Source organism: Nicrophorus vespilloides, unplaced genomic scaffold (assembly GCF_001412225.1).
Source record: "Nicrophorus vespilloides isolate i.1.1-1 unplaced genomic scaffold, Nicve_v1.0, whole genome shotgun sequence".
NCBI classification, from domain to species: domain Eukaryota; kingdom Metazoa; phylum Arthropoda; class Insecta; order Coleoptera; family Silphidae; genus Nicrophorus; species Nicrophorus vespilloides.
Window position 1 is genome coordinate 171 of NW_017100082.1, and position 27,374 is coordinate 27,544.

The 27,374-nt window shown below is 33.6% G+C and overlaps 2 protein-coding genes across 4 annotated transcripts; one reads left to right on the forward strand and one right to left on the reverse strand.

Moving 5' to 3' along the window:
* The first annotated feature begins 9,780 nt into the window (after nt 1-9,780).
* On the forward strand, nt 9,781-10,748 carry LOC108566973 (protein FRA10AC1). The gene is made up of 3 exons (XM_017927134.1): nt 9,781-10,130; nt 10,199-10,358; nt 10,424-10,748. The coding sequence occupies exons 1-3, from the start codon at nt 9,843-9,845 to the stop codon at nt 10,681-10,683; spliced, it is 708 nt and encodes a 235-aa protein (XP_017782623.1). The 5' UTR covers nt 9,781-9,842; the 3' UTR covers nt 10,684-10,748.
* Nucleotides 10,693-27,023, reverse strand: LOC108566972 (cytosolic purine 5'-nucleotidase). 3 transcript variants are annotated; one of them, XM_017927132.1, is made up of 11 exons: nt 26,648-27,023; nt 13,427-13,500; nt 13,246-13,363; nt 13,092-13,187; nt 12,830-13,034; nt 12,473-12,694; nt 12,203-12,377; nt 11,923-12,145; nt 11,709-11,856; nt 11,297-11,506; nt 10,693-11,235 (listed from the first exon to the last, which is right to left on the reverse strand). In XM_017927132.1, the coding sequence occupies exons 1-11, from the start codon at nt 26,737-26,739 to the stop codon at nt 11,098-11,100; spliced, it is 1,701 nt and encodes a 566-aa protein (XP_017782621.1). In that variant the 5' UTR covers nt 26,740-27,023; the 3' UTR covers nt 10,693-11,097. The 3 variants fall into 3 exon arrangements, with proteins under 3 accessions (XP_017782621.1, XP_017782620.1, XP_017782622.1); XM_017927131.1 differs by lacking the exon at nt 26,648-27,023 and adding an exon at nt 24,980-25,329; XM_017927133.1 differs by lacking the exon at nt 26,648-27,023 and adding an exon at nt 18,134-18,351.
* Nucleotides 27,024-27,374: the final 351 nt, after the last annotated feature.

Here is a 27,374-nt window from a genome sequence, read left to right on the forward strand (position 1 = left end):
TTTTTAAGATAACCTATCCTTAATAATTATATAAATTTCTAAGCTAACCTAACCTTAGTATCATATACATTTCTAAGGTATCCTAACCTTACTAATCATCTACATTTCTAAGCTAACCTAACCTTAATAATCATATACATTTCTAAGGTATCATAACCTTAGTAATCATATACATTTCTAAGCTAACCTAACCTTAATAATTATATACATTTCTAATATTTGATCAATTTTTATCAGTAATCGTTCAATATCAAATAGATTAAACAAATTTGTTTTTGCAATACTAAAGATTTATTATTGAAATAAACAAAAATAATAGTCGAATAAATTTGACTTTTTCATCTATTAAATCACTAATCGAAGCTTGTTTTGATGGATAAAAGAGTACAGGTGATATTGATTTCATGCGTTTATGTGTTGAATGGTTCTTCATCTGATCCGTTTTTGCAGATCGGTATTGTTCTGTCGAGTCGACATTCAACTTTTGTCGCCGAAGAATCGTTAGCAACGGTTTCTTGTTACGTTAGAGGAGTCGTGAAACGTTCGCAGCCGAATGCAATGAATGCAAAATCAAATAAACCCCGACCATCCGAGATACATTCTAACGGCGCGCAACAATGAGCACGAAAGAAACCAGAGGTAAATACAAAAGTGGATGAAGTAACGTTTCTCGAACAGAGAGACGACATACGCCGTACTCTTTTCAATAAATCATCTCCCTTTGTGTGCGATTTCGCGAAATGTCGTCTCGCTTCCGTTAGTCTCCTTCTTTCTCTTCCTACAATTTTCATTCCTTCGTTTATTTATTTCTTTCGTTTTTTTTCTCCTCTAGTTGTTGCGTAACTCTTTTCCTGTTCTTTCCACGTCGATCTGCTGATTAATGGTGGCCTCGAACGCGGTTTCTCCGCGATTAACTTGTCTATTTTTCATCGGCAATCGCCCATATCTCACATCTACCAATATCTCATTAACTACTTTCTCTTACCATTACTCCATTTAACTTGTCAAAATCAAAGAAAGTCAACTATCGAAAAAGAAACTAATAATTATAATTTATTAAACAATTTCGAATGTTATTCCAATTGTTATTCTTTATAGTAATAATCGACTCTCCTTGGTCTACTTTTTATCTCATTCTCATTCACATTTTGATTACTTAATATATATATATCAATCATATGTAGTTAATATACAATAATCTTATATTTTCATTATATAATCCATTCGGATGTAATTCGCGATCAAATATGAAGTAATGAAAAATTAACGCTCGAAAAAGCAATATCTTCGCATTTTCTCAAAAACTATAATAGTTAGAATGGATTCAAAAGATGTATATGAAAGTTGGATATTTGGGGAATGTTGCAAGTTTTTACTTATTGTTGTGGTTACATCCATTTCACTGTAATTCACGTTCAAATATAAAGTAATGAAAAATTAACGTTCGAGAAAGCAATGTCTTCGCATTTTCTTGATTTTCTCAAAAAATATAATAGTTAGAATGGATTCATAAGATGAAAGTTGGATATTTGGAAAATGTCGCATGTTTTTACTTATTACTGTGGTTACATCCATTTGACTGTAATTCTCGATCAAATATAAAGTAATGAAAAATTAACGCTGGAAAAAGCAATGTCTTTGCATTTTCTTGATTTTCTCAAAAACTATAATAGTTAGAATGGATTCCTAAGATGCATATGAAAGTTGGATATTTGGGGAATGGTACAAGTTTTTACTTATTGCTGTGGTTACATCTATTTTACTGTAATTCACGTTCAAATATAAAGTAATGAAAAATTAACGCTCGAGAAAGCAATGTCTTCTGTTTTCTTGATTTTCTCAAAAACTATAATAGCTAGAATGGATTCCTAAGATGCATATGAAAGTTGTAAATTTGGGGAATGTTGCAAGTTTTTACTTATTACTTTGGTTACACCCGTTTGACTGTAATTCTCGTTCAAATATAAAGTAATGAAAAATTAACGCTCGAAAAATGAATGTCTTCGTGTTTTCTTGATTTTCTCAAAAACTATAATAGTTAGAATGAATTCATAAGATGCATATGAAAGTTGGATATTTGGGAAATGTAGCAAGTTTTTACTTATTGCTGTGGTTACATCCATTTGACTGTAATTCTTGTTTAAATATAAAGTCATGAAAAATTAACGAAAAAGCAATGTCTTCGCATTTTCTTGATTTTCTCAAAAACTATAATAGTTAGAATGGATTCATAATGGATGTTTGGATAATAAATAAATTAAATATTTTTATAACTTAAGTTTTTACATGGATTATCTGAGAAGAAATTAAAAATTTTATTAAAATTGTTTAAAACTATTAATAGTTTAATTTTGTTATTTTTTTTTAAATTATTATACATTCATAACTTGAAAAAACATACATAATAATCATGTTTAATTGAATTCATTTTTGTATACCATTACATCTATAATAGTATGCAGTGTGTCTCAACAAACATCATCTCCATATAAACGTTATGATCTCATCTGCAAAAACAACTTCACACAAAGAGAGATTTTCTATAAATTTCCATCGAAAACTTAATACATTCGCTTAAACTGTATGTGGGCTTCGAATTCAACCCTGAAATAACATCTGGAGTGGACTTGAACTGAATAGGACTGTTAAAGATAATCCACTTGGACAATTTCCAACAATGCAACTGCTCCTCCAAGGAAATTATCAGAATTTTCCATATGCATTATCCATCTAAAAGCTGCGGACGTCCTTTTTCATTAAACCCTAATTGGCTTTTCAGCTTACAGAGAACAATAATAGCAGTTGCAGGTATTCACATATCGATAAAATAAAACGAAAATATCTGTGAACATGTATACAGATATTCCAAGTGGGAGATTTCCTGCTGTAATTAATGAAGATGATATTCGATTCTTTTGAGCACCGCAAAGACGTTTAAAAAATAATAAAAACGTAGTGTTTGTGTGCGTGATGATGGTGATGGTGGAAGGGAGGACAACAACATATTTGTAATGAGATTTCGCAATGAATAATGTGCCTTCATTATTTTCGACCATAAATCAAGGCTCTCAGATGGCGAGAAAAGGTGGCGGTTGGTGCATTTAGCAACTTAAGACTAGAGGTTGAAGAGAGGAGATCGTGGGCGTGCAACAAAAGACCCACAGTTATTTTCTCTCCAATGTCACCACTTCTTCCTCCTCGAGTGCTATTGTGTGCATCGCGTTACATCAAAACGCTTTCATCTGTCCAAACATTTACCAATACACAATTTCAACCATCCATTATAAAGAAAACGCCATCATAGTTGCTCATGCAGAATTTCTTAAAACTTTATGAATTTTCATTATTTAAAGACTTAATGTATTTTGCGATTATTTTTCGATCGTCAAAAACTTGAGGAGAGATTGATTATGCCAAATCGTTATAACTAAGATAATCTCAAGACACTCGGCTTAATCTCAAGACAAACACGTCGGTTGATAAGATTGCGGGCATCTGAATACGTTCCATTTGCAACGATGATAAATCTTCGCTCCGCGCTAATTAATTTCTCCCGCAGAAGAAGAACCTACTTAGTTCGTTTAACCGAAACGGCCATCATTCATCCGTCTGTGCATATTAAAAACGCATCCCCGAATCCAAACAGTCGGAGGAGCAACTTGAAGTCGGAGCCGGGGAAGAGAGAGAGGAAAGGAATTTTATAATTGCGAATATAAATTTTAAGTTAAATTTATGTGCGAATGCGTGCGAATTAATTAAGAGTTCGTCGAACCCTGAGCGTACGCTTTAACGTACGTAAATGTTTATTTTATACTTTTGCTACACAGAAACAACGAACGAAGAGAAGAACAACAAAAAAAAAACACGAAGAACAACAACAAACAAACAAACAAAACGGAAAAAAAAAGTATAAAGCAAGCGAGGAACAGCATGTTGTTCGAGAGATGAAGAAGTGTTCTGGGGGTGCTGGAGGTCGTGCATCCATTTTTAATGGACGATGCGTGACTAACGAAATGGTATTGTACGATGTCGGAGCTCTCGCTGTTCGAGAAACAGGAATGGAAACTGGAGATGGCAGAATCATCGTAATCATGTGTCATTGATGCACTCTTGCTGACGGTGTGGCCATTTCATGGACTACATTTCGAAAGATCAACGGAAACACATGCGCTCTCTTTCGCAATTGATTCCTACACCTATTATTCCACGGCAAATGTCAGCTCAATCTTATTGGAGCGTTCGTTGATTTAGTTTGATAATAGTTGGTTTTGCATGGAATTACTCTGTTCGCTTCCATTCCAATCTTTTTTCTATTGCATTCCGACCACTTCCCCAAAAGCTTCAATTATCTTTCGCATTTGCTGCTGCACAACCATTTGCATTCGTTCAAGATTTATCGATTCTCTTATTTGCCAATTCCATTCATCATTCCTGTCCAGCAAATTATCCACTGTTATAAATACATTCTCTAAATAACAATCATGCAAATTATTATTTTCTAATGAAACTAAATTCTTGACAATCATCTAGGAATGCATCAGAATTGAAGACCAATCGTATTCAAATAAACCATTAATTTTACTGCATATGTGAAAATAGACGAATGGTGGGCGCAGGTTCAAATCCTGGTCAAGCCAGGCCCTTTGTGAGCCCTCTTGGTACTTGCAGCAACCGTTCATCATGAATGGACAGTCAAATGAAAGAGGTTCAGCATATGGATAGCAGCAGATACACAGACAAAGGAATTAGTGGAATCGCAGAGCATCAATATACTACTGAAGTTAAACTACAAGACGGCAGCTAACCAACAAATTATAGAAGAATATAATGGTAAAAACATCCATTGGGAAGTTTACCAAATGTCGGTAGACATTTGCTTAATATTAAGCAAATGTCTACCGCCAATAGATTTAATGAGTGTTCGCAGGAATAAGTTTGTAAAATATACTATGACATAAAAAAAGTGTGTGATAAATTTATCAGTAATTCATTTTTAGTTATAAATAATGATAAAGTACAAAATCATAAATCAAAAAAACATATTATTTCTTTAAATAAAATTTGAAACAAGACTAAATAAGGTAATGATGAAAAATTGTACTCGAACGATGAGTAATATAGGGGAAATGAGATTAATCTTATCTCCAGAATAATATTTTGATATAGAAACGATTATCATTGTGTGATAGATTACATTTTCAATTTTACGTTGAAAATACCGACTGCATTATTCAATTATAATTTCGAAACTTTTATTGAGGAATAATGGCATAACGTAATGTAATAACTAGTGATTACAATTTTGATAATTACTTATTTAAATTTGATTTCCTGTAATTACAATTCACTTAATGATAGTGAAATGCCTTTCAAATTCGTAATTTATGTATTTTATTGTTTTACGTTTATGGAAAAACACATTACAATTTTAGATTTATGTAATCAATAAAATTTAGTATTATTACTTTCCTTAATTTGTTAATACATTTTATAGATTATATCAATTTTAATTCAAATTTCAATGTTTCTTTATATATTTTCTTATTTATTTTAATCTAATTGTTACTAATTCCGTATCAAAATATAATTTCACTTAATATCTATAACAGAGTTTCTCAACCTTTGGGTCAATTGACAGATGGTGACAGCTGTCATTTCGCAAGAAATATTTAACCAATTTTTAACAAAAAATGACAGCTGTCACATTGCCTCACTGTCGATACTTTTCCTTGTAAGGTTGAAAAACATTGATCTATTGATAGTATTATTACTTTCCTTAATATGTTAATACATTTTATAGATTATATGCATTTTAATTCAAATTTCAATGTTTCTTTATATATTTTCTTATTTATTTTAATTTAATTATTACTAATTCTGTATCAAAATATAATTTCACTTAATATCTATAACAGAGTTTCTTAACCTTTAGGTCAGTTGACAGATGGTGACAGCTGTCATTTCGCTAGAAATATTTAACCAATTTTTAATAAAAAATGACAGCTGTCACATTGCCTCAATGTCGATACTTTTCCTTGTAAGGTTGAGAAACATTGATCTACTATAGTATTATAACTTTCATTAATATGTTAATACATTTTATAGATTATATCAATTTTAATCCAAATTTCAATGTTTCTTTATATATTTTCTTATTTATTTTAATCTAATTATTACTAATTCCGTATCAAAATATAATTGCACTTAATATCTATAACAGAGTTTCTCATCCTTTCGGTCACTTGACAGATGGTGACAGCTGTCATTTCGCTAGAAATATTTAACCAATTTTTAACAAAAAAATGACAGCTGTCACATTGCCTCAATGTCGATACTTTCCCTTGTAAGGTTGAGAAACATTGATCTACAATAGTGCTAAATATTTTATTCTGAGTTTCTTAATGCAATAATTCTCAATTTGAAATAGAAATGCTTTAAGTTTACATAACAAAAGACTAAATAATTATTTACTTTTCAAAGAAAACTACCTTTCCGTAACCAAAAATGTGCGTTTCTTAAGCTCGAACATTTACATATATATTACAAGAATAATTAGATAAATTATTTCATTAGAGAGAGAGAGAAAAAAAAGAAAAACAAAGGAATGCCACGGAGCTTCTTTTGTGCTTCACTATTTAATAAGTGCAGTGTAGTCCGTATAAACCGGAAACGGATTTCCTTGGTCTGAACACACTCCAGAATGCGAGTTCTTAACGAGCCTTTTATTATTAATATGATTGTTACATAACTAAACTCAATACAATGATGGAAATCGAAGATGTAATCCGGTTGTCTATTTCTGCATTTAAATACATCCAAATACCTTGAAATTGAATAAAGGATGGGCAATATCAATCAACCTTGTGTTGTGTACCGGACCCTTCGACGGTGCACGCTAACTGTACTCGCAGCACACGTACTCTTTCAGAGTCTCGGAAATTGTTGACAAAGTATTCAAATCGAATCGAATCGAAAGCGACGGCAATAGAATTGAGAGAAGAAGGGAAAAAAATATATATGGTTACATAAACAAAGAACAGTTAGTGCTATTAATACATTTATAATTGATATTCGCACATCGATAACCAATCAGTTAAATGGAAACACGCCAGTTGATCATGATGATGTGCGGTGCTAATGAACATCGCACATGCACACATCTCGATGCACCAGTTCCATTCTGAACGCTTCGTTTGTTTCACATGGGGCTGAAACGGCCCTCAGTGGTGAATTTAATTTAAGTGCATTTAGATGTATCAAACTTAGTAAATGCATTATACGTAATAAACGTATTAAAGTAGAGATTTAATTATAACTGCTCTGAAACATAATTAAGTTTAATTTATTAAATTAACGTTATATGTTAAATTTACTCTTTAATCATCAATAATTTGAGGAAGCAGTTTATGTGATGAATATGTATAAGATACTTTATTTGCAACTCAATTAGTTGAAATGAAGAAAAGTGTACATTTTTGCAGGAAAATCTCGTGCAAATTAAAGTTCTTGAAAATTGGACTTCAGTTTATTTTAGCTGTCTTTATAAAATTTTACAGAAATGCTCTAAAGATTAAAGTTTCATAGAATCTGAAGTCCAATTTCTTGTAAACATCAGATTATTGTAAATAATATCTCTAAACAACTAATATCATATAGAATCCAATTTGAAAGTATTACTTTAATGATTAAATGTAATAATTTGGTAAACTTAAAGAGTATCAATCCTTGTAGGGATTCCTGAGAGATTAAAGTTGCACGGAAGTTAAGTTACAGGAAATCTAGAGGTATTCGTGCTGGATATCGTGTTGCTGCGCATTTTCGCACAATCTCGGTTTCGTTTCCTCGAATTGCGGCGTTTCAGGAAGTCGATCCGTGATTAACACTTACATGACTCGATGCTGGTGGTCCTTCTGCAGCATTTCGTTGCGCTTAAGGACACCCATGATAATCTGGCGCTCGGTGACGGATAATCTTGATGCTTCCCTGGAGGCGGCCGATACAAGAGCATGAGAACATCCAGGATCGGGGCAACAATCCGGCTTCCTGAGCATATTATTAACTAACGACTTATGGTGGTTCCGTATTAAATTACAAAAAACAAAACAAAAAAATGCTATCCGACGATTATTATTATTATTCAACGAGCGTTTGTTTTGAGCAAATCGGTTTATTATTGTTGATGATTATTGATGATTTTGATATTGTAGTTCTTGTTGATGTGTTTTCTTGATTTCTGTTTAGATGTTAATAGTGTTTGATTGCGGGCCGAGAACTACTACAGCTTCTACAGCTACTACATTCCGATTCCGCACAGACTACTACATCCCGCGGCACATTTCCCGGCGACTGCCAGTTTTCCACTGCCGAACCACCGTGTCTGGCCGGTTTTCCTCAACTGTTGCATCCGTTCCGTACGCAGGATCCAGTTTCCATAGAGACCCCCAGCATCTGCCGCATTGTCTTCCTGATGGTTGACGTCAGTGAATTAGGATTCTCGCTGGCGCTACCTGAGGGAGGTCCATCAACAGGTGAACAACGCCAGGATGTCAGGTTCTCTATATGTGTGTGTGTTTGTATGTGTGTCAGTCTCTGCAAGGGCGGACACCCTTATCTGTTGGCCTGGAATAAAGCCATACATACACACACACACGCGCACGTACTTCGCCCTTCCGGATATCCGTTTCGATTCGATTCGATTTGCAGCCACCATCGTGTTGCCGAGCATTGTCTGTGCATTCCCGATGGATGAAACAGTTCGGATTTCAATGGATCTGGGCCATGTCTGCGTCTGCTAAATATTTCCAATTTAATTAAGCTTGCCTCTCTCTCTCTCTCTATCTCATACCAATCGCAATTTTCCTCAACTTTCTTTGCGGACAACGCTGCGAATAGAATGGAAGCTGGCATTGATTCCAATTGATGTCGCCAAAAAGTTTCGATATTTTTCTCCGAAACACTTTCAAAGGACATTCCTACAAAGCCATAAGTCCTTCAACGAATCGAACTTCAGAACTTTTTTTCAGCGACTGAAACCACATATCAAAATACCCTTGCATCGTTTCCAATATTCCTAACACCAGTTATATTTATTTTATTGAAATCGCTTATTAAGATTACTACTATCTTACTATTACATCAAAGTAACAGTCGATAAACCGTAGCTTATTTAGAAAGTTTAATAAATTTAAACCATATCAAATATCGAAAAATTGAATTCAAAGCAATGTAAACTTCATTTCTGCTTTAATATAAACGCTTTTAAACACATTTATTAAACAATTACAAATGCAATTACAACAATGATTAAATTTTGTAATCTAGGTATAATGTTGTTTCAGGTAATTAATAAAATAAAATTTAAATCAATAAACTCTATTCTGAAATTTAATCCTGCATATAACCCAACCTAAAGTCTGTTTCACACAAGGCCAACCAAAGAGGTATACTGCTTATATTTTATATAACAGTACTAGTATTTCTAGTATATCAACATGATTAAGTAACAAATTACAAACATATTCTTATCTAATCTGGATTAATTAAATTCAATATAATTTAATCCAGCTGTTGTTTGGGTTGCCTGTATATGATACAAGGCATGATACAAATTTATTGTTTTTATTATGTTATTAATGGAATTAATTGAAATGATTATAATTAATGGATGTTATTTAAGATATTTATTTTAAGTTGTTTTTGTAAATCAATAATTGCAATTATCAGTATATTAGCGACACCTTACGAGTATTTTCTACAATCATCATAAATCACAATAATAGTGGATGTTGAGTGTATCAAACAGCTGATATATTTCGGCTTTTGCTTGCTAACCATTGCTAACCATGAGCAAGATGAGTATAAGATCACAATTGTCTTATATGAACCGTTACGATGTTCATAAGATGTTAATAAATGAGTATGTGCTCAAGAATCCTGGCGATACAAAGTTTCTGCAGAGAGACACATCCAAAGATAAAAGAGACTTTGATGTTATCAGAGAGAATCACAAGTTCTTGTGGGATGAGAGTGATTCCACAGAATCGTGGGGACAACGGTTTGCCAAAAAGTATTATGACAAGTTGTTCAAAGAGTACTGCATTGGGGACCTCAGCAGATACAAGGAGAACAAGGTTTGATTCTTACCGTAAATAATCTTGTTAAAACCTAAGTAACTAATATAAGGTAATTTTCTATTAAGATAGCCCTGCGCTGGAGAACGCAGCAAGAGGTTGTTGTGGGTAGAGGACAGTTCTCATGTGGGAACAAGAAATGTGAGGAGAGAGATGACTTGAAGACTTGGGAAGTTAACTTTGGATATGTTGAGGATAGTGTGAAGAAAAACGCTTTGGTCAAAATAAGTAAGTTTCTGATTCCATTTGTGATTGTTCTTATTAAATATGTATTTTTTTGGTAATTGATTTAGGATTATGTGAACCTTGCTCCAAGAAGTTGAATTACCACACTAAGAAAAAGGAGGTGAAGCGTTTGAAGAAACATGTAAAGAGGAGATCCAGTGGTGAGAAGAAAAAGGATATTGCTGAGGTGGAAAAAGTGGCGGAGAGTGAAGTTATCAAAGAAGCACAGACAAGCGAAGAATCATCACCATGGGCTAATGTCAAACAAACAGATGTTAAGAGTAGAGAGGAAGAGATGGAGGAGTACCTTGAAGATTTACTATTGTAAAGAGTTAAATAAAATAAAAAAGGTTTATTTGTAAACTCACAGTTAAAAACAAAATAAATATATAAGTCGTTATAAACTATGATCTTTTTCCTTAAAAAAAACAAACAATATAAAATATAAAATCTAACTTTAACAATATAATATTATCATCGTCTTCTCAATTCCATCGTTCATAATTTTTATTTAACTTTTATTAAACTTTATAATGCTCTTCGTTTATTGTATATTTAGAAACTAATTATTTTTAGAGAAGAAAAATGAAAACAAGTGTGCTTTAATTGCATTAACTGGCAGCGAACTGCGTATTATTAACATTATTTACGATTATTAAATTCACTGTTTTTTTTATATACGTTTCAACTAAAACTACAGAAAAGAACGGTAACTCGTCAACAAGTGGATTGAGTAATTGATTCAATCGGATTTCTCGCCGTTCTTCGCTGAGGTTTTATCACTGTCGTCGTCGGAGAAGTCTTCGTCGTGATTGTGGGTCACAGAGCGCGGAGTCTCGGGTCTCACGTGCGGTATTTGACTCTGGGATCGTTCCAGAACCTGAGTTTGTTTGATTGGTATTATTAATGGGGGGAAAGCTCTTTATATGAAAAATACTCACTTTATGCTGAGAGGTTTTCACGTCGGTCTCGTCGTCCATGGAGAACACTTTTGAGCGGGAGACGTACGGAGATTCGAGGACGAACCTCTGTTCATGAGCAACTGTAGATTCGTGGGGTAAGAGCATTGCCGGTGCTCTGAACATGTATGAGAATGGATAGTAGAGCAGGTTCAGGTGTGTAGCTGCGTACAAATCCGCGTACCTTACCACCTAAAAATATACACAAACAAGTATTAAAGATCATTAATTTAGCAAAAAAAAGAGATATATAGCAAAAAAAATGTAAGTGGTAATTGAAAGTACATGAAACTTGATTAGGAAAACTTTCTATTAATTAATTCCACGTAGCAATTGTATAAATAGGTATTTTTTAATGATAAGATCAGAAGCAGTAATAGTACATAATAATTACCTGAGATGAAAAGAAAGTCTGCCTTGAGCCAGAACGGAACAAACTGCCCATCATGCCGTAGGACATGTCCATCTTGTGGGTAGCGTCGCGGATTGACGCACGCAATTTCGAAATATCGGGCTTCTCTTTAGTGCTGCTGTCCAAATTTCTAAATTGAAGAGTAAAATATACTTCCTTTTTTTTGGCAAAACATACGATTAAATCGAATACTCACTTGTACATTTCTCCTAGCTTCACATCGAGCTTCTGCAGATCATCAAACAATTGACACTTATCTGTCCAGACGTGGAGTTCCTGCACCAATTCGGGCACGATCAGGAACGTCCTCCAGCCTCGGATCTTCTTGCTCTTCAGGATATCACCGAAGATGTGATCACCAACGTAGAGTACGTCCTTACCTTTGGCTCCAATCAGTTCCGTGAAAACATCGCAAGAACCTAACGATCAAATAAGATTTTATTGATGCAAGATGAATAATTTGTATTTTTTTTTACCTCCGGAGTACACGTGCTCCTTTTGGAATGGACCGGTATGGATCCCAACCCTTAGAGCTCCAGTTTCTGGATTGACTTGCCTCAAGATCGTTCCTTCTCCAAAGAATAATGGTTTCCTGGCATCGACAACGATTGTATCGAAATAAGTCTTCCAATTCTTGTGAGGTTCTTCAGGCTGCAACAAATAAATTTATAATGCAACAACTTTAAAGATTTGAATACTTAAATGATTGAGTATAAGTTTAAGAGATAATAAATTGTGAATCATACCCTGGCGCCATGAGGAAAATCGAAGAGGTATGTCATAATCTTATCGGTGAAATTGTATCCGCTGTTGGTGAGGAGGAAAGTCTTGGCGCCGCTTTCCCTGAGCCTCGTCAAGAACATAGGTAGCCTGTCATCCTTGTTGACATACTTCTCCAGGTTCTCGGTGGTGCGCTTCTTCAGTTGATCCCCTTGAATGTGAACGAAATCAACCGCATTCCTTACATCCTAAACATCGAAATCCTCATTAAATAACATATTCTAAAACGTAGAGACCTTTGCCAACAGCATCTTTGCCAAGAAATGGTTTCATCATTAATTAACACAGCATCATCGAATCGAATTGCACTGACTAAAACTGACCTGGAAGATTGATTTGAAAGACATGAACATGTCCCCGCATTTCACTCCGGTCTTGCTCTTCGTGTATTGCGGCGAGTTGGTGAAGAAGTCCACCAAGCAAGCCAGGAGATACGTCTCCGGAAGATTGAAGAGGGTGTTGAGCACGTAGACGCGGGATTCGTCCAGGGTGAGGAACTTGTTCGGATAAAGTTCGTAGACTTGAGAGCTACAAGATATAATTGGATGAGAAACGTGAGCTAGATTAAAATTATTAAATACGTACTGCTTGAGAAATTCGAAACCATGCGCGCACACAAGAATGTTTCCGTAGGCGTCGACTTTCAGCAGATTTCCATAATGCGTGTCGAACCACAGACCTCTGCAAGAGAATATATAGTTTAATGATAGCACTTACTAAATATGCGTAAATTCCTCACCTGACTGGGAAGGAAGTGTCGTATTCGAATTCCAAAATTTCTTGAGGATACCCTATGGAGACCATACGCTCCTTGACCAAATCGAAACCTAGGATTTCGTATTCTGGTGATTTATATTCTAAAACAAACCAAAAAAAACTATATAATCCATCCATTAAACAACAAATTTAAATTACAATACCTGCCAAAGTGTAATCCATGTCGAAGCCATAAAATTTTATGTTTTCCAAATGCAGACTGCGATTGACGAAGATTCTAAAACAACAACAAGAAAATAAAATCAATCATAGATATAAATTAACTACACTTTATATTAATTTTCATTTACCTACAACTAGATAATTAATGAAAATGTATACATAAAAACTTAAACATAAAATACAACATCCTATTAACATCGTTCAGTTATTGTTTATTTTTTTTTGTTGCAGGCTTATTTAAAACTAATTAATTTAATAAAAAATAAAACGAATTTAACGTTCGCAGAAGTTGTTTTCCTTCGAGCCGACGCGACTTCAATTTTACTTTTAAATGCATTTAAAACGCGTACATTACACGTTTTACTGCTTTGCCATATATTTTTTGATTGCATTTAATGTCGCAATAGTCGAGACCAAACAGTGTAATTGCTTATTGCGTGGGGATTGTTAATCCGTTCATCAATCATCTCAATTGGAGGAAACCCATCGATGCGTGTATTAATCACAGCAGTGACATTAAATCAATAGCAATTTTTTTTAATATGAAATCTACATTTCTCTTTTAGCAAACACAATATTTTTTAATAACAAATATGTTAACAGTTTTCCTTTCAATCCTTTTTATCATTTTATCCCAAATATTTCAATCTGTATGTAAAATCCAAATTAAATATTTCAGAATAAAAATAAAGGCAAAACAAAAAGTAGCCTTCATATCATTTCAGAGTTCCAAAAGTTAATTACTTAAGTCTATTTTTAACTGTCTCTATGTACATTTAAATAACTTCTGTTAAATATCTTTGGATCGTTACACAGTTCCAAAAGTCAATTACTTAAGTCTATTTTTAACTGTCTCTATGTACACTTAAGTAACTTCTGTGAAATATCTTTGGATTGTCGCAAAGTTCCAAAGGTAAATTACTTAAGTCTATTATTAACTGTTTTTATGTACACTTAAGTAACTTCTATTAAATATCTTTGACTTGTCACAAAGTTCCAAAAGTCAATTACTTAAATCTATTATTAACTGTCTCTATGTACACTTAAGTAACTTCTGTGAAATATCTTTGGATTGTCACAAAGTTCCATAAGTCAATTACTCAAGTCTATTATTAAGTGTCTCTATGTACACTTAAGTAACTTTTGTTAAATATCTTTGGGTTGTCACAAAGTTATAAAAGTTAATTACTTAAGTCTATTATTAACTGTCTCTATGTACACTTAAGTAACTTCTGTAAAATACCTTTGGATTGTCACAAAGTTCTAAGTCTATTTTTAATTATCTCTATGTATACTGAAGTAACTTCTTTTAAATATCTTTGAAGAGTCATAAAGTTCCAAAATTCAATTACTTAAGTATATTATTAACTGTCTCAATGTACACTTAAGTAACTTCTGTGAAATATCTTTGGATTGTCACAAAGTTCCATAAGTCAATTACTTAAATCAATTATTATTTGTCTCTATATACACTTAAGTAAATTCTGTGAAATATCTTTGGATTGTCACAAAGTTCCAAAAGTCAATTACTTAAGTCTATTCTTAACTGTCTCTATGAACACTTTACTAACTTCTGTGAAATATATTTGGATTGTCACAAAGTTCCAAAGGTCAATTACTTAAGTCCATTATTAACTGTCTCTATGTACACTTTAGCAACTTCTGTGAAATATCTTTGGATTGTCACAAAGTTCCAAAAGTCAATTACTTAAGACTTAAGTATTTGACTTAAGTCTTAAGTCTATTCTTAACTGTCTCTATGAACACTTTACTAACTTCTGTGAAATATCTTTGGGTTGTCACAAAACTCCAAAGGTCAATTAGTTAAGTCTATTTTTAACTGTCTCTATGTACATTTAAATAACTTCTGTGAAATATCTTTGGATTGTCACAAAGTTCCAAAAGTCAATTACTTAAGTCTATTTTTAACTGTCTCTATGTACACTTAAGTAACTTCTGAAAAATATCTTTGGATTGTCACAAAGTTCCAAAAGTCAATTGCTCAAGTCTATTATTAACTGTCTCTATGTACACTTAAGTAACTTCTGTAAAATATCTTTGGATTGTCACAAAGTTATAAAAGTTAATTACTTAAGTCTATTTTCAATTGTCTCTATGTACACTTAAGTAACTTCTGTTAAATATCTTTGGATTGTCACAAAGTTCTAAGTCTATTTTTAATTGTCTCTATGTATACTTAAGTAACTTCTGTTATATATCTTTGGATCGTCACAAAGTTCCAAAATTCAATTACTTAAGTCTATTTTAATTGTCTCTATGTAAACTTAAATAACTCCTGTTAAATTTATGTGGATCGTTACACAGTTCCAAAAGTCAATTACTTAAGTTTATTTTTAACTGTTTTTATGTATACTTAAGTAAATTCTGTTAAATATCTTTAGATCGTTACACAGTTCCATAAGTTAATTGCTCAAGTCCATTTTTAACTACGCAGATAACAATTATTGTCAACAGTTATTAACACTAATGGTACTGAAAAGCTTTAAAGCGCAATTACGAATTAATTACACTTATCGACAACACTTTCAAGAAAATCTAAAATTGAGATTATTTAGTTTTCAATTATATCTAATTAATATTGAGTAGAAATTACTTTAGAACTGAAACAGAGGAAAGAAAAGTGGCGTCTATTAATAGCGTTTCTTTATCGACTGCGTTCGATTTCTCGTGGAAAAGTTGTGCAACAATGGCCTGCATTTATTTAAAGACGTAAGGAGAACACGAAAGATTATCTAAAATCGACACAACAATGTGTACATAGCTGATTGGTTTTCTTCCAATAAAAAAAAAGAAAAACAAGTCGAAACGTCGTGTTTGCATGATGAATTAGTAAAATATTTCCCACATTAATGTTACAGAATAAATATCAAAACGATCGAATGACACGGTAATAATATGAATGCCGAATCACCGATTTTAATCACAACTTTAATTATGGTTTGAACCAACAAATATCTAAATTAATACAGCGGAACCTCGCATAACGAGCGACGTTTTGCATAATGAGTGACAATGAGATGAGAAGTCCCGGATTGCGCGCATTTTTAAAACTTGTGTACACATATTATGTGTATTTTTTAATACGAGTAAAAATCCTGAAATTTTGGAACGGATTAAACTAGGTTAGCGAGGTTCCTATGTACGATCATTTTAAGTATCTTCTCTCAAGAAGTAGCGGTTCCTAATACACTCTTATCTGGTTAATATACAAGAAATTAAAATTTAAAAAATTGAGTTTTTCAACAAATTAAACATTTTATGTTAACACATAATACATGAAGGATAATCAAATATAAAACACTTGATAACAAGAAAAAATAAAGATCACAAAGTAAATAATCGAGCTAAAATAATGCTAAAACCAAACAAATCCAACTATTATGAAATTGTGCTGTACAGCAATTTGGATTACAAAAAAATATATATATTAAAAAAAAACGAGAGCGCGTTGTGAATTTCATAATTTGATTAGAATGACGCAAGAGGTAGAAAGATAAGCGAGAAATGTACGAGAGACATAAAACAAATATTTTTCTTTTTCCTTGTGTGTGGATATGCAGAGGTTAAGGCCAATGCGATTCAGAGAACTTCTCGGTTTTTGCGTACGAATCATCATCGTCGTCAACATTGACAGCAGGAAGCGTTGATAGAAATGCGGTTTATTATCGATTCCTCCTGCAGAAAAGTCTATTCAATATATCAACAGAAATTCGTCGCATTTCAAAAAAAAAATTAATAAAATTTCATAAATATTATTATAATCACAACAAACACGAAATTAGATGTAATAAGGTGAAAATATCTATATTTAGTGAGGATTTTGTGTATTAATTGTTGCAATACAAGAGACAATACTTTTTGTGAGAAAAGGTTTAAATCATTATTACCCAGAATATGACTCATCGCATCAACTGAATGGAAAAGTTTTCAAACAAACTATTTACTTATCTTTTTTTCTATAAATATAAAAGTAAAACAATGTTCGTCGATGATTGTAGTTGAATGGATGACTTTTACAAATACAGTACAAATATAATGAAATTCAAAACTACAACAAATTTCTAAATATTTCCCACAGTTTAATAAGCTTATTGTTAATAAACAAAAACTTCGTAATAAACGCTTCAATTATATAAAATAAATTTAGTGATCACAAAGTTTTACAACTTGACACGATGGAAATGGAAATGTCATTAAAATTTATGTAATTTAAAAATAAAGATTCAAATTACTAATGCAAAATGTTAAATATATTCATTTCAAGGATAATTTTATAATTAAATACAAAAAAAAACAGTCTCTTCGAACTTAACTATCATTAAATTACTTCAGCGCGTGTACGTGAATAATATTGATTAATTAATGTCAAGGATTAAACTTGAATATAAACTCATCAAAAAATGGTGCATTTTAAAGGAAACTGAACGTTTTGCAATTGCACGATTTGACAATAATGTAATGTTCTTTATCTAAGATTAGATTAGAATTACGTTGGAAAGGATTTAAAAGAAAATAGGAAGCACATTATGCCGACCCAGAATTCTTCTACTATAATAAATCTCTATGCAAATGTTGTTGTTGTCGCTGTTATTATTATTATCTGGCGAGCCAAGTGAACCGGAAGGGGGCCATCAGATTTGCGTAGATTATTCTAACAGGAAACTCACTCGTTAGGTGGAAAAATGCGATCCTGATCTCCACCATCCTCCTGCTGCCTACCGGCAATCACCTCGAGATGCATCTGGAGGTGAACACTGAGTATTCGCGACTCTCAAAAACGTGTGTAAACAAACACTAAACAACAAATACGACCTTTCTGCTGCTGGACGTGTGAGTGAGTGAGTGCACTTGGCGACTTTGAAACTTCGACTGACTGAGTAGTACGCGAATCGAGAGTGCCTTTGGAGAGTAGTATTCGTACACGCATGGAAGCTAACAACTTTCCATTATCGGCTGTATCCGAAATACAAATCGAGGCTATGATTCACGTACAACAACAATGCATGGCAAACGGATAGATAATAGACCAAAACAATGCACTTTAACTCAATTCATCTTCCGACCGTGGCCTTCGGACGAATTCCAGGAAGAGGTGCTTGCCCAACCCGGCCACCAATTATTCCCTTAAACGCCACTTCCTCCTGCCTCAATTGCTCCTCGTTCAGGACTTTATTTTCTGATCCAATTAAAGTATTAATATCACTACTCCAAACACTTATTTTAGGTTTTATGGCCGAAAGTTAACGCATCTTAATTCAAATAGATTCCTAAATATATAATCACACCTTGAATACAAACAAATTCAATGATTACATAATTAATCATACTTTTTATTTTGTTAATCTTAACTATCAAATTAGGATGCAAATATGCAAATTGCCACAGGAAATACTCAATAAAAATCTCGTTTCCAGATATCCCAGATTTATATTCTTCACGCGCAATTCCACGCTGCATTCTCGAGTCTATTGTTGTTGCATTCGCGAATTGGAGGTTTACTTTCGATTCATCATATTTGAATCACAGTGTAAAATGCCATTCCATATATAATCAACGGGACTTCCGCTCATAAAACATTTCTATTAATTGCATTATTTGTTTGATCACTGAAATTTTTCCATCAATTGCTCGTTTCATTTATTTCCAAAAACAACATCCATTTTATAACTATAAAATAATTTAAACAAAAAATTATATTGTTTTACAAGTATTATTAAACTAAATCCAAAAGCAGTAAACGTTTTCATTATAATATAAAAATGGTCGTAAATCGGTTAAGGAATAATTTAGCCTTGGTGTGGATTTCCTCGCCTCTTTTTTTTTTGAGTAGATTTCCTCTTATGTTCGTAAATAGCAGCATGATAGTGGCAAGGGCAAACTAAAGAAGTCGTGCTACGGCCAATGAAAATCAAGAACGCGAGAAAACTGTTTTGTTTTCACACACGCCGCATTTTTGATAAATACAAACAATGAACTCTCCGAAGTTCCGCAGATCGCAACACAAAATCCATTGTTTCTACTGAACAATCCTTAGTTTTACAAACGAAAATATTCAATTTCATAGCGTTATATTTAGTTTTTGGTCAGCTTATTATTTTACATTATAATATAAATAGATTCCTCAAATACAGTAGTATTTCTATATACATTACATATAATCAATAAGTAAAGATTTAATATTGTTTATGTAATCAGTAAAGTACTCTACAAATCGAAATTATGAAGTAAAGTTTCAATACAAGAGATTATCAATGATTAAAATTATAAATATTGAAACAATGATAGTTTAATTACTTATAGATAAAATATTTGAAACATATTCATTCAAATATTTTAACTATAAATCTACTGAAAATGTATATTTTTAAAGCCAAGAAATTCGTTTGATCTAAGCATAACAATGCATCGAGTGAAGCGTTTCGCTGCCTATATTAAATTATGTAAGCAAGAGAAATTGCAAACTTGCACTTTGCTTGAGCAGCGTTTCAAACGACACCATTTGTTAACTTTCTAAGGAAGTAAATATTCAATTAAAAAATATATTACTGAAACAACTAAATCTGAGTAAATTAACTTGTTGGACAATAAACACAGCATGCAAACATAAATTAAATCAGAATGTAATAAATTTCAAGTTGTAAGTGTTCGATACAATGACGAATTTGTATCCAATCACGTCAGGTGTACCGCAAGGTAGCGTGCTAGGACCTATCCTGTACAACACAGATATGCCCTTAACGGATGAAACAACAGCTGCAACGTTTGCCGACTTGAGTCATGGATGAGAAGGTGGAGAATAAAGCCAAACCCTACTAAATCTTATTGGTTTTCGGCATACCTTATGCAGCAGAAGATTTCAAGACGTCAGACTGGGGATCAACCTTTGGAGTGTCGACATCGAGGAATCTGACGCCACTAGGTATCTCGGCGTCCTACTTCATCGGACTCTCAACCAAAGCACCCAAATTGCAAACATTCTCAAATCAGTTAATCTCCGCTTCAACCTTATAGCCTGCTTCAGATCCAGACTAGGAGGATGCTCTTCTAACACACTACTACACATATACAAAACATACATCCGTCCAGTAATCACATGCCCCATAGTAACTCACACCCTCATTACACCTCAACTTTTGAAAAGACTTTTACAATTTGAAAGGAAAATAATACGAAAAATTCTAAAGTTACACTACAAATATCCCTCTGCTCAACTCTACGACCTTGTTCCCTTCCCCAGCATTACAGACTTCATAAATACACTCCAAGGAAAATTAGCTCTCAGAATTCAAATACACAATCATCACACACTTTCTCTATTCAAACTTCCTCCAGGTAGCTGTCTCAGGCTAAAACCAAAAATTAAAATGCCATTCCCTCCAGCTAAACTAGTGCAGAATCTTGAATCTGATGTTCCCATTTTCAATGATCTTACAGAAAACATTAGCCCATTCTTTCTGTGATATTCCATATTCCAATTTCTTTCTTATTTATATTTCTTAGTGTCTATAAAATGTGTATTAGGTGTCCTTCAAAATGTGTAATCTTAATGTTTTCTAAATGTGTTCTCTAAAATTTCTATTCATGTTCTAAATCTCTTCCTGATTTCAAGAATGTTCTGCATTTACTCTACAAATGTACTTCTATCCTATAATGTAATGTAAATGTCGAACCAATTCCAACTTCTTTCTTAGTGTCTATAAAATGTGTACTGGGTGTTCTTTAAAATGTGTGATCTTAATGTTTCTAAATGTGTACTTGTCTAAATGTGTTCTCTAAGATTTCTATCCATTTTCTAATCTCTTCCTGATTTCAAGAATGTTCTGTTTTTACTCTACAATGTGCTTCTATCCTACAATGTTAATTTTTTTTTAATACTCATCAAATCTAACCCTTAAACTGCATGCTGAAAGAGCTTAGGCTTAAGCAGTATGAATACTATGTAAAATTCAAACATGTAAACCACTTCATATATGAATAAAAACATTTGAAACTGCAACGTTTGCCAATGATACTGCTTTATTATCATCCCAGCAGACCCAGCAGTTGCAAGTAAACCTGAACCTAATACAGGAATGGCTACAAAAGTGGAGAATGAAGATCAATGAATCGAAATCAGTATATGTCACCTTCACCATGAGAAAGGACTCCTGCCCACCAGTGACGCTTAACGGAAAAATAATACCGGCGTCTAATAAAGTTAAATATCTGGATATGCATCTGGATAGAAGATTGACCTGGAAGGATCACATCCAAGCAACAAGAGAACAACTTGAAATTAAGTTCAGGAAACTCTACTGGCTATTACGGGAAGATTCGACAATTTCGAAAGAAAACAAGCTGCAGATCTATAAAGTAATTTTAAAACCTGTCTGGACATACGGAATAATGACTCCCCAGTCAGCAGCAGATCTAATATTACGACCATACAAAGATTCCAGTCAAAGAGCCTAAGAAGGATTATTATATTACGAACAGGAGAATTCATGAGGACCTTCAAATGGAAACAGTAGAGGAAACAATTACGAAAAACTCTAGCCTATACCAAAATAAACTAGACAGACACCCAAACGTACTAGCTGTCAATCTTCTGGAGAATAGCCTAACAACACAGAGACTGAAGCGACACAAGCCACTGGATCTACCTTTAAGATTCAACAAATAACCAATAAGTAATAATCTCCAATGGGCGATGTCCAATTAAAATCTTGTCATTTACTTAATGTTTTTATTATAGAACAGTAGTGAACGATAAAAAAAAGATGTAAGATGATGAAATTTAATTTAATTTTTGTAAATTATAATCTCGTAAATCTGTTCGTCAATCTGTGTCAGCACATCATTTGCATTCCATGCCCTAAATCTAAGGAATAACATGAATAGATTTGCATAATTTCGTTAATATCAATCGATAATTCGATCGATCGATCTCGAATTACGCAACGAGACTTCAATTTGTGACTTTCGTTACAGTTCCACTTTGCTTGTAATTTTTTTGATTTTTTTGGATGGCCGAAATGATTACGAAACGCGCGATCCGATGCAAATAGAAATAAATTAGAGACCGAAGCCAGGATAATTAAAAATACTCGTACCTGTATGTTTCAAACGCAATCATAAACCTTGCCAAAAAATGCATCGACATACTATATATTACTTTTTTGCTTTATAAATTACTGCAATGATTCATATTTTCTTCTATTTTGATCTCTAATACTACAAAGGAAGTTTTTATATAATTGTACTTTTTAATTATTTACACGTATCAATATTATGGTTATTAAGAAATAAATGACCAGACTTGATTGACTAATTTTATTGTTCTGCTTGTTAAGCATAGAAATACCGGATTTTACTGATTAAACGTTCAAAAGGTTTCGACTTTCTTTTTGCGAGACAACCGAATGTCAGATTGAACTGTCCAAAAATCGTGACCTCTCCGATGATCCAAAATGCAATTGCGTCGATATTCGCAAAAACTGATGATGGCAGCAATAAAGGCGATAATGATAATGCTTGGGATAGTCCAAAATGTTAACGTACGTGCTGATCCTAGCACAGCTAATTCATTTCGTTGTTTTCTATTTATACGGAGCCAACATCAACAGAACAGACCTATCCATCAGCAACGTTACTGAATGAACGGCCTTCGTTTCTGGAGCAGAAACAAATTTAACGTTCGCGAACTACACAAAAAAAAAATATAGAAAAGTTAAACACACGCGACCGACGCAGCGAGAAAAAAAATCTGCGCCCACGTGAAATGGGGAAAATCTGTATTTTTAAAGTCGCACGCAGTTTCTGGTGCAAAATATACCATGGATTCGGGGCAAAAATACACTTAATATTAATACGCGACATGCTCAAAACACACGAAGAGTAAATTATAAGCGACGGATTTCAATGTTATTTATTTAGGTACATACTTCATTCTATTTCGGATTTATTTTAATTTGGAAGGCTGCGTAAAACTGGTCAGTTTATACTGTTTCATTTCCTAACTTCCAAAGTTTATCAGATTTTTTATTCACTTTCCAAATTGTTCAAAGAAATTAATTGAAAATTTGACGAGTCTATCAATTCATTAAGCGAGACGAAAAAGATGGGAAATGAATGAATGTTATGAGCGTAGAACGATTTGATTTGCTGTGTTTACCGCACAAATATTTACGAAACGCCCTACAGAAATAAACGCATTATCAAAGTCGCTTCAAAGTCAACACAAAAGAAGAAAAACAATGCTTGGACAATTGCTTTACAATTTCACAATGTGTTTACCAACGAAGTACGTGCAACTCGAGATTTTGCTTCGCACTTGAAACTGAATCATCATTCTAACATTTTTTTTTTTAATAATTTATATATTTTGTTATACAAAACGTTGATTTCAAAGAGAAAACAAAGCGAGTCATCATTTTAGTCAAATCTACTCTAGTAGAACAGATTTAATGTAGTGCCAACAAATTCATTCAATACGCAAAGTTGAAGGATTTCATGGTCAATGGAATTTAGATTTTGTAATATTTCAATAATCTAGTTTTAATTCAAACTAGAAAATTGATAATTTGGAGATACAAATAGTTTGATAATAAATCAATGCTTTTGAACTATCAATTTTGATTAAGACTTTTGTAATTATCTAACCAAAATGGATAGGTTATTAAGAACCTACCAAAAATGAAGTCTAAATGAATTTAATAGAGGAAACCGTTTGAGACTGCGCATTTTCTTGATTACACAAAGTCCAAACAATAAACATATGTCAACAGATAATGCACGTTGTCGGAAGCAAAACAAACACACAAATATTAAAATAATGTTTAAACACGATAATTTGTATAGCAGATGATGTACATATATTAATAGACTAAGTAATTAGTGATGTTTGTTTCGTGCAAATAAAACCATTAATTTAATGAAAAGAAATTGATTGATTGCTGGTATTAAATTATATAAATTTATACTAAGTTTTAAGTATATTTGAATAATAAACAAGTATAAAATCATATGTTCAAGTGTGAAAATTATGATATTTTAAGATTCAAGGTTTTAAGATTAAAGGGATCTATTGCGATCATGCAAACAGGAGTTGAGTATTTCATAACTGAGTTGAATTTTGCAACGGGTGTGGAAAAGTTAGGATATTGTGAAGCGAAGAGAGGACAAGCGATAAGAAGAGCTTATTATTATTTCGATCGTTTCACACACGACATTCCCGAAATCTTAAGGATTATGGAATCGGTGCCGATAGCGCAGATAAAACGCTGAAACCGTGCGGAGCTCCTCTCTGGCCGTACGTAATTTACATAACTTGCTTTCGGCTAGTTGCTAAGGTCGAATTGGAGATGCGAGAAAACAGACACAATGCCATCTTCGGACACAACCAGACATCACTGATAACCAACTATTTTTATTCCCCCGGAAAGATTTCGAATCCAAGGTCAGCTGCTGCTATTACTATTTTGCTATTACCGCACGTGACGATCGTGGCGGGTTTTGAAAAAAAAGGGTTTTACCTGTGCGACAGTTGACGCTTATCAATCCAGACGTTCTCCACCGAAGGCATTCCACCGGTGAAGCCCTCCAGGTCGCATTCCGATACCGGACTGTGCTTGAGTATGGCCTTCTTGTGGTGATCGTCACAAGGCAGTTTCGGTTTATTCCCGGACGCCGAAGAGTTGGCGCGCGCCCTCAGCATTTCCGCGGTGACCGCATTTTCGACCGGGTTCTGGGTCTCGAACAGCTCTTGCGATATCTCCGGCATAATAACTACTAGTTACTACAACTACTACTTCTCCTCTTCTTCCACCTTTTGGCTCTCACACACTCTTCTGCACACTACAATACTTGGACGGGAACTGAGCCGATCTGTGCTGCTGACCACGCAACTGCTCTCATTGATAATCATGGACTACTCACAAGAGAACCACCACATACAACCACACATCCATACACACACATAGAACAACTTAATTGCGAGACTTATCGCGTTCGACGATAAATCACGGAACGACAGAATTCCGTGCTCGTGAAGGGCGCGTTATTTTCGTGCAGCCCTTTTTCCGAGCCCTTGAAACTTTGGGGGGAATGTCGTTAAACTCGCCCGGCCTTCACCCATCATTTGGAAACAACATCCTGCCGCTTCCTGATCGCGATAATGAATTTGTTGTTCTGATAATTCCGTTTGTTTACAATCCGCAACTTTATCATTGATATTCTACTAGTACTCCACCTAGATTCCAAAACAAAATCGCGAAAATCAATACACATATATAAAATATGATAATAAACCATATTTTTGATGATTTCATTCACCCGGGGCGTCACAATTGGGTTGTTAATTATATAATGTGAATGGTGTGACCCATATTCAAAAATCATATGATAATAAACTCTTTTACTTAGCTTTCAACTGAAGCGTCTTTAATTATTGTTAATTGATTAGCTAATTGAGAGATCAAATAGTGGTCAAGCATTAATACTCCAAATGCAAAAAAAATCGCTTCAGTTTTCATCTGTTTGTTGTTTATACTGTATAGTCCAGATGTGTCAAGTCGATGGCAACATTTTAATGATTCACAATCTATAGAAATACTGAAAACAATTACTTAATAGGTTCAACTTTTGTTCAATGACGTTTGTGTTATTAATTATATGATTTATACATATTTTTTTGGTCCTTTCTCCTGCTTCTTCACTCTTGGAAGAGCCTCTAGCATTTAGCTTAATGTGTACATAACTCGCTGTTGTTGTATTCGCATATTCAAAGACGCAGTAATGGTTAACAACGTACCATTTGTAAATGAATGAAACTAAAATCAGGAACACAACATTTCAAAACTCCTCTGTACGTGTAGACATTGTAATGTCGTGACTTCATTGGAACATAACAACATATCAAAGGTTCTCAACCAATAAGACGAAAATTGGTAACGCGACCTCATTGGTCAATTCGAAACCAAAAATGCGACGAACAAAAAATATAAATTCAATACTTGAAGAGCTGGTTGCCTACGCGCATTAACACTTATCTGCCTTTACAACAATGCGATTATTTCACGCTCTCACCTATTACACCAACTCTTATCGGTTATCTCGAATGACTAAGAAAAGGATAAGCCAGTAATTCGATGACGCCACTTGGCAAATGCAATGGAATTTTTTTGGAATTTATCGTGGCTCACCTGTGCGGGGCGCTTCTGTACCACTTCTTGGTGGTAGCATCCTGCTTCTTTCCATCGACCACATCCAATGAGTACATCCCTTGGTCACCCATCCTTGTAGCGCGGATTATTTAAGGTTAAGAAGAACGATGTAGCTGCTGATTCCGTGTGTAGTTACGCGACTACGTGCACTTTATTTGTTTACTCTGGAACTGTAATGAAGGCAAAGGAATCACTGACTGTACGGCAGTGCGGAGCGTCTGAACGCGTTTATAACACCTAGTGAACTGAAACAGAAATAGATTGCGTTTGTGTATGAGACGGAATGTTCCCCCATAAATGAGTTGTTTTTTTTTAATATATATATTTATTTTCGTGTCTTTCGTTATTGGAAATGGGTTGTCGCTAGTCCTCGACGCAAACAATAGTTTTGAGAGTATATACAAAGTACAAAAAACCGCATACTTTCTGCATAGTCGCGAATGACACACTTACAGCAAAATAAAGCAAATAACAGAGCGCTTGCGTGCTTTACAATGCTCTAAAATGTATATTCGACATTAAATATTAACAATCTAAATGATTTCCATACATCGACAATAAAAACCAAATGTTTGGCATTTTTTTAAAACAATTTTAATAATACTTCTACACATTACAAACATATTATAAAATGTTACTTCTACATTTAATGCCTTTTGTTTTATATCAAAGTTTTAAACTAAACTATACGCTTTTTCAACATCTT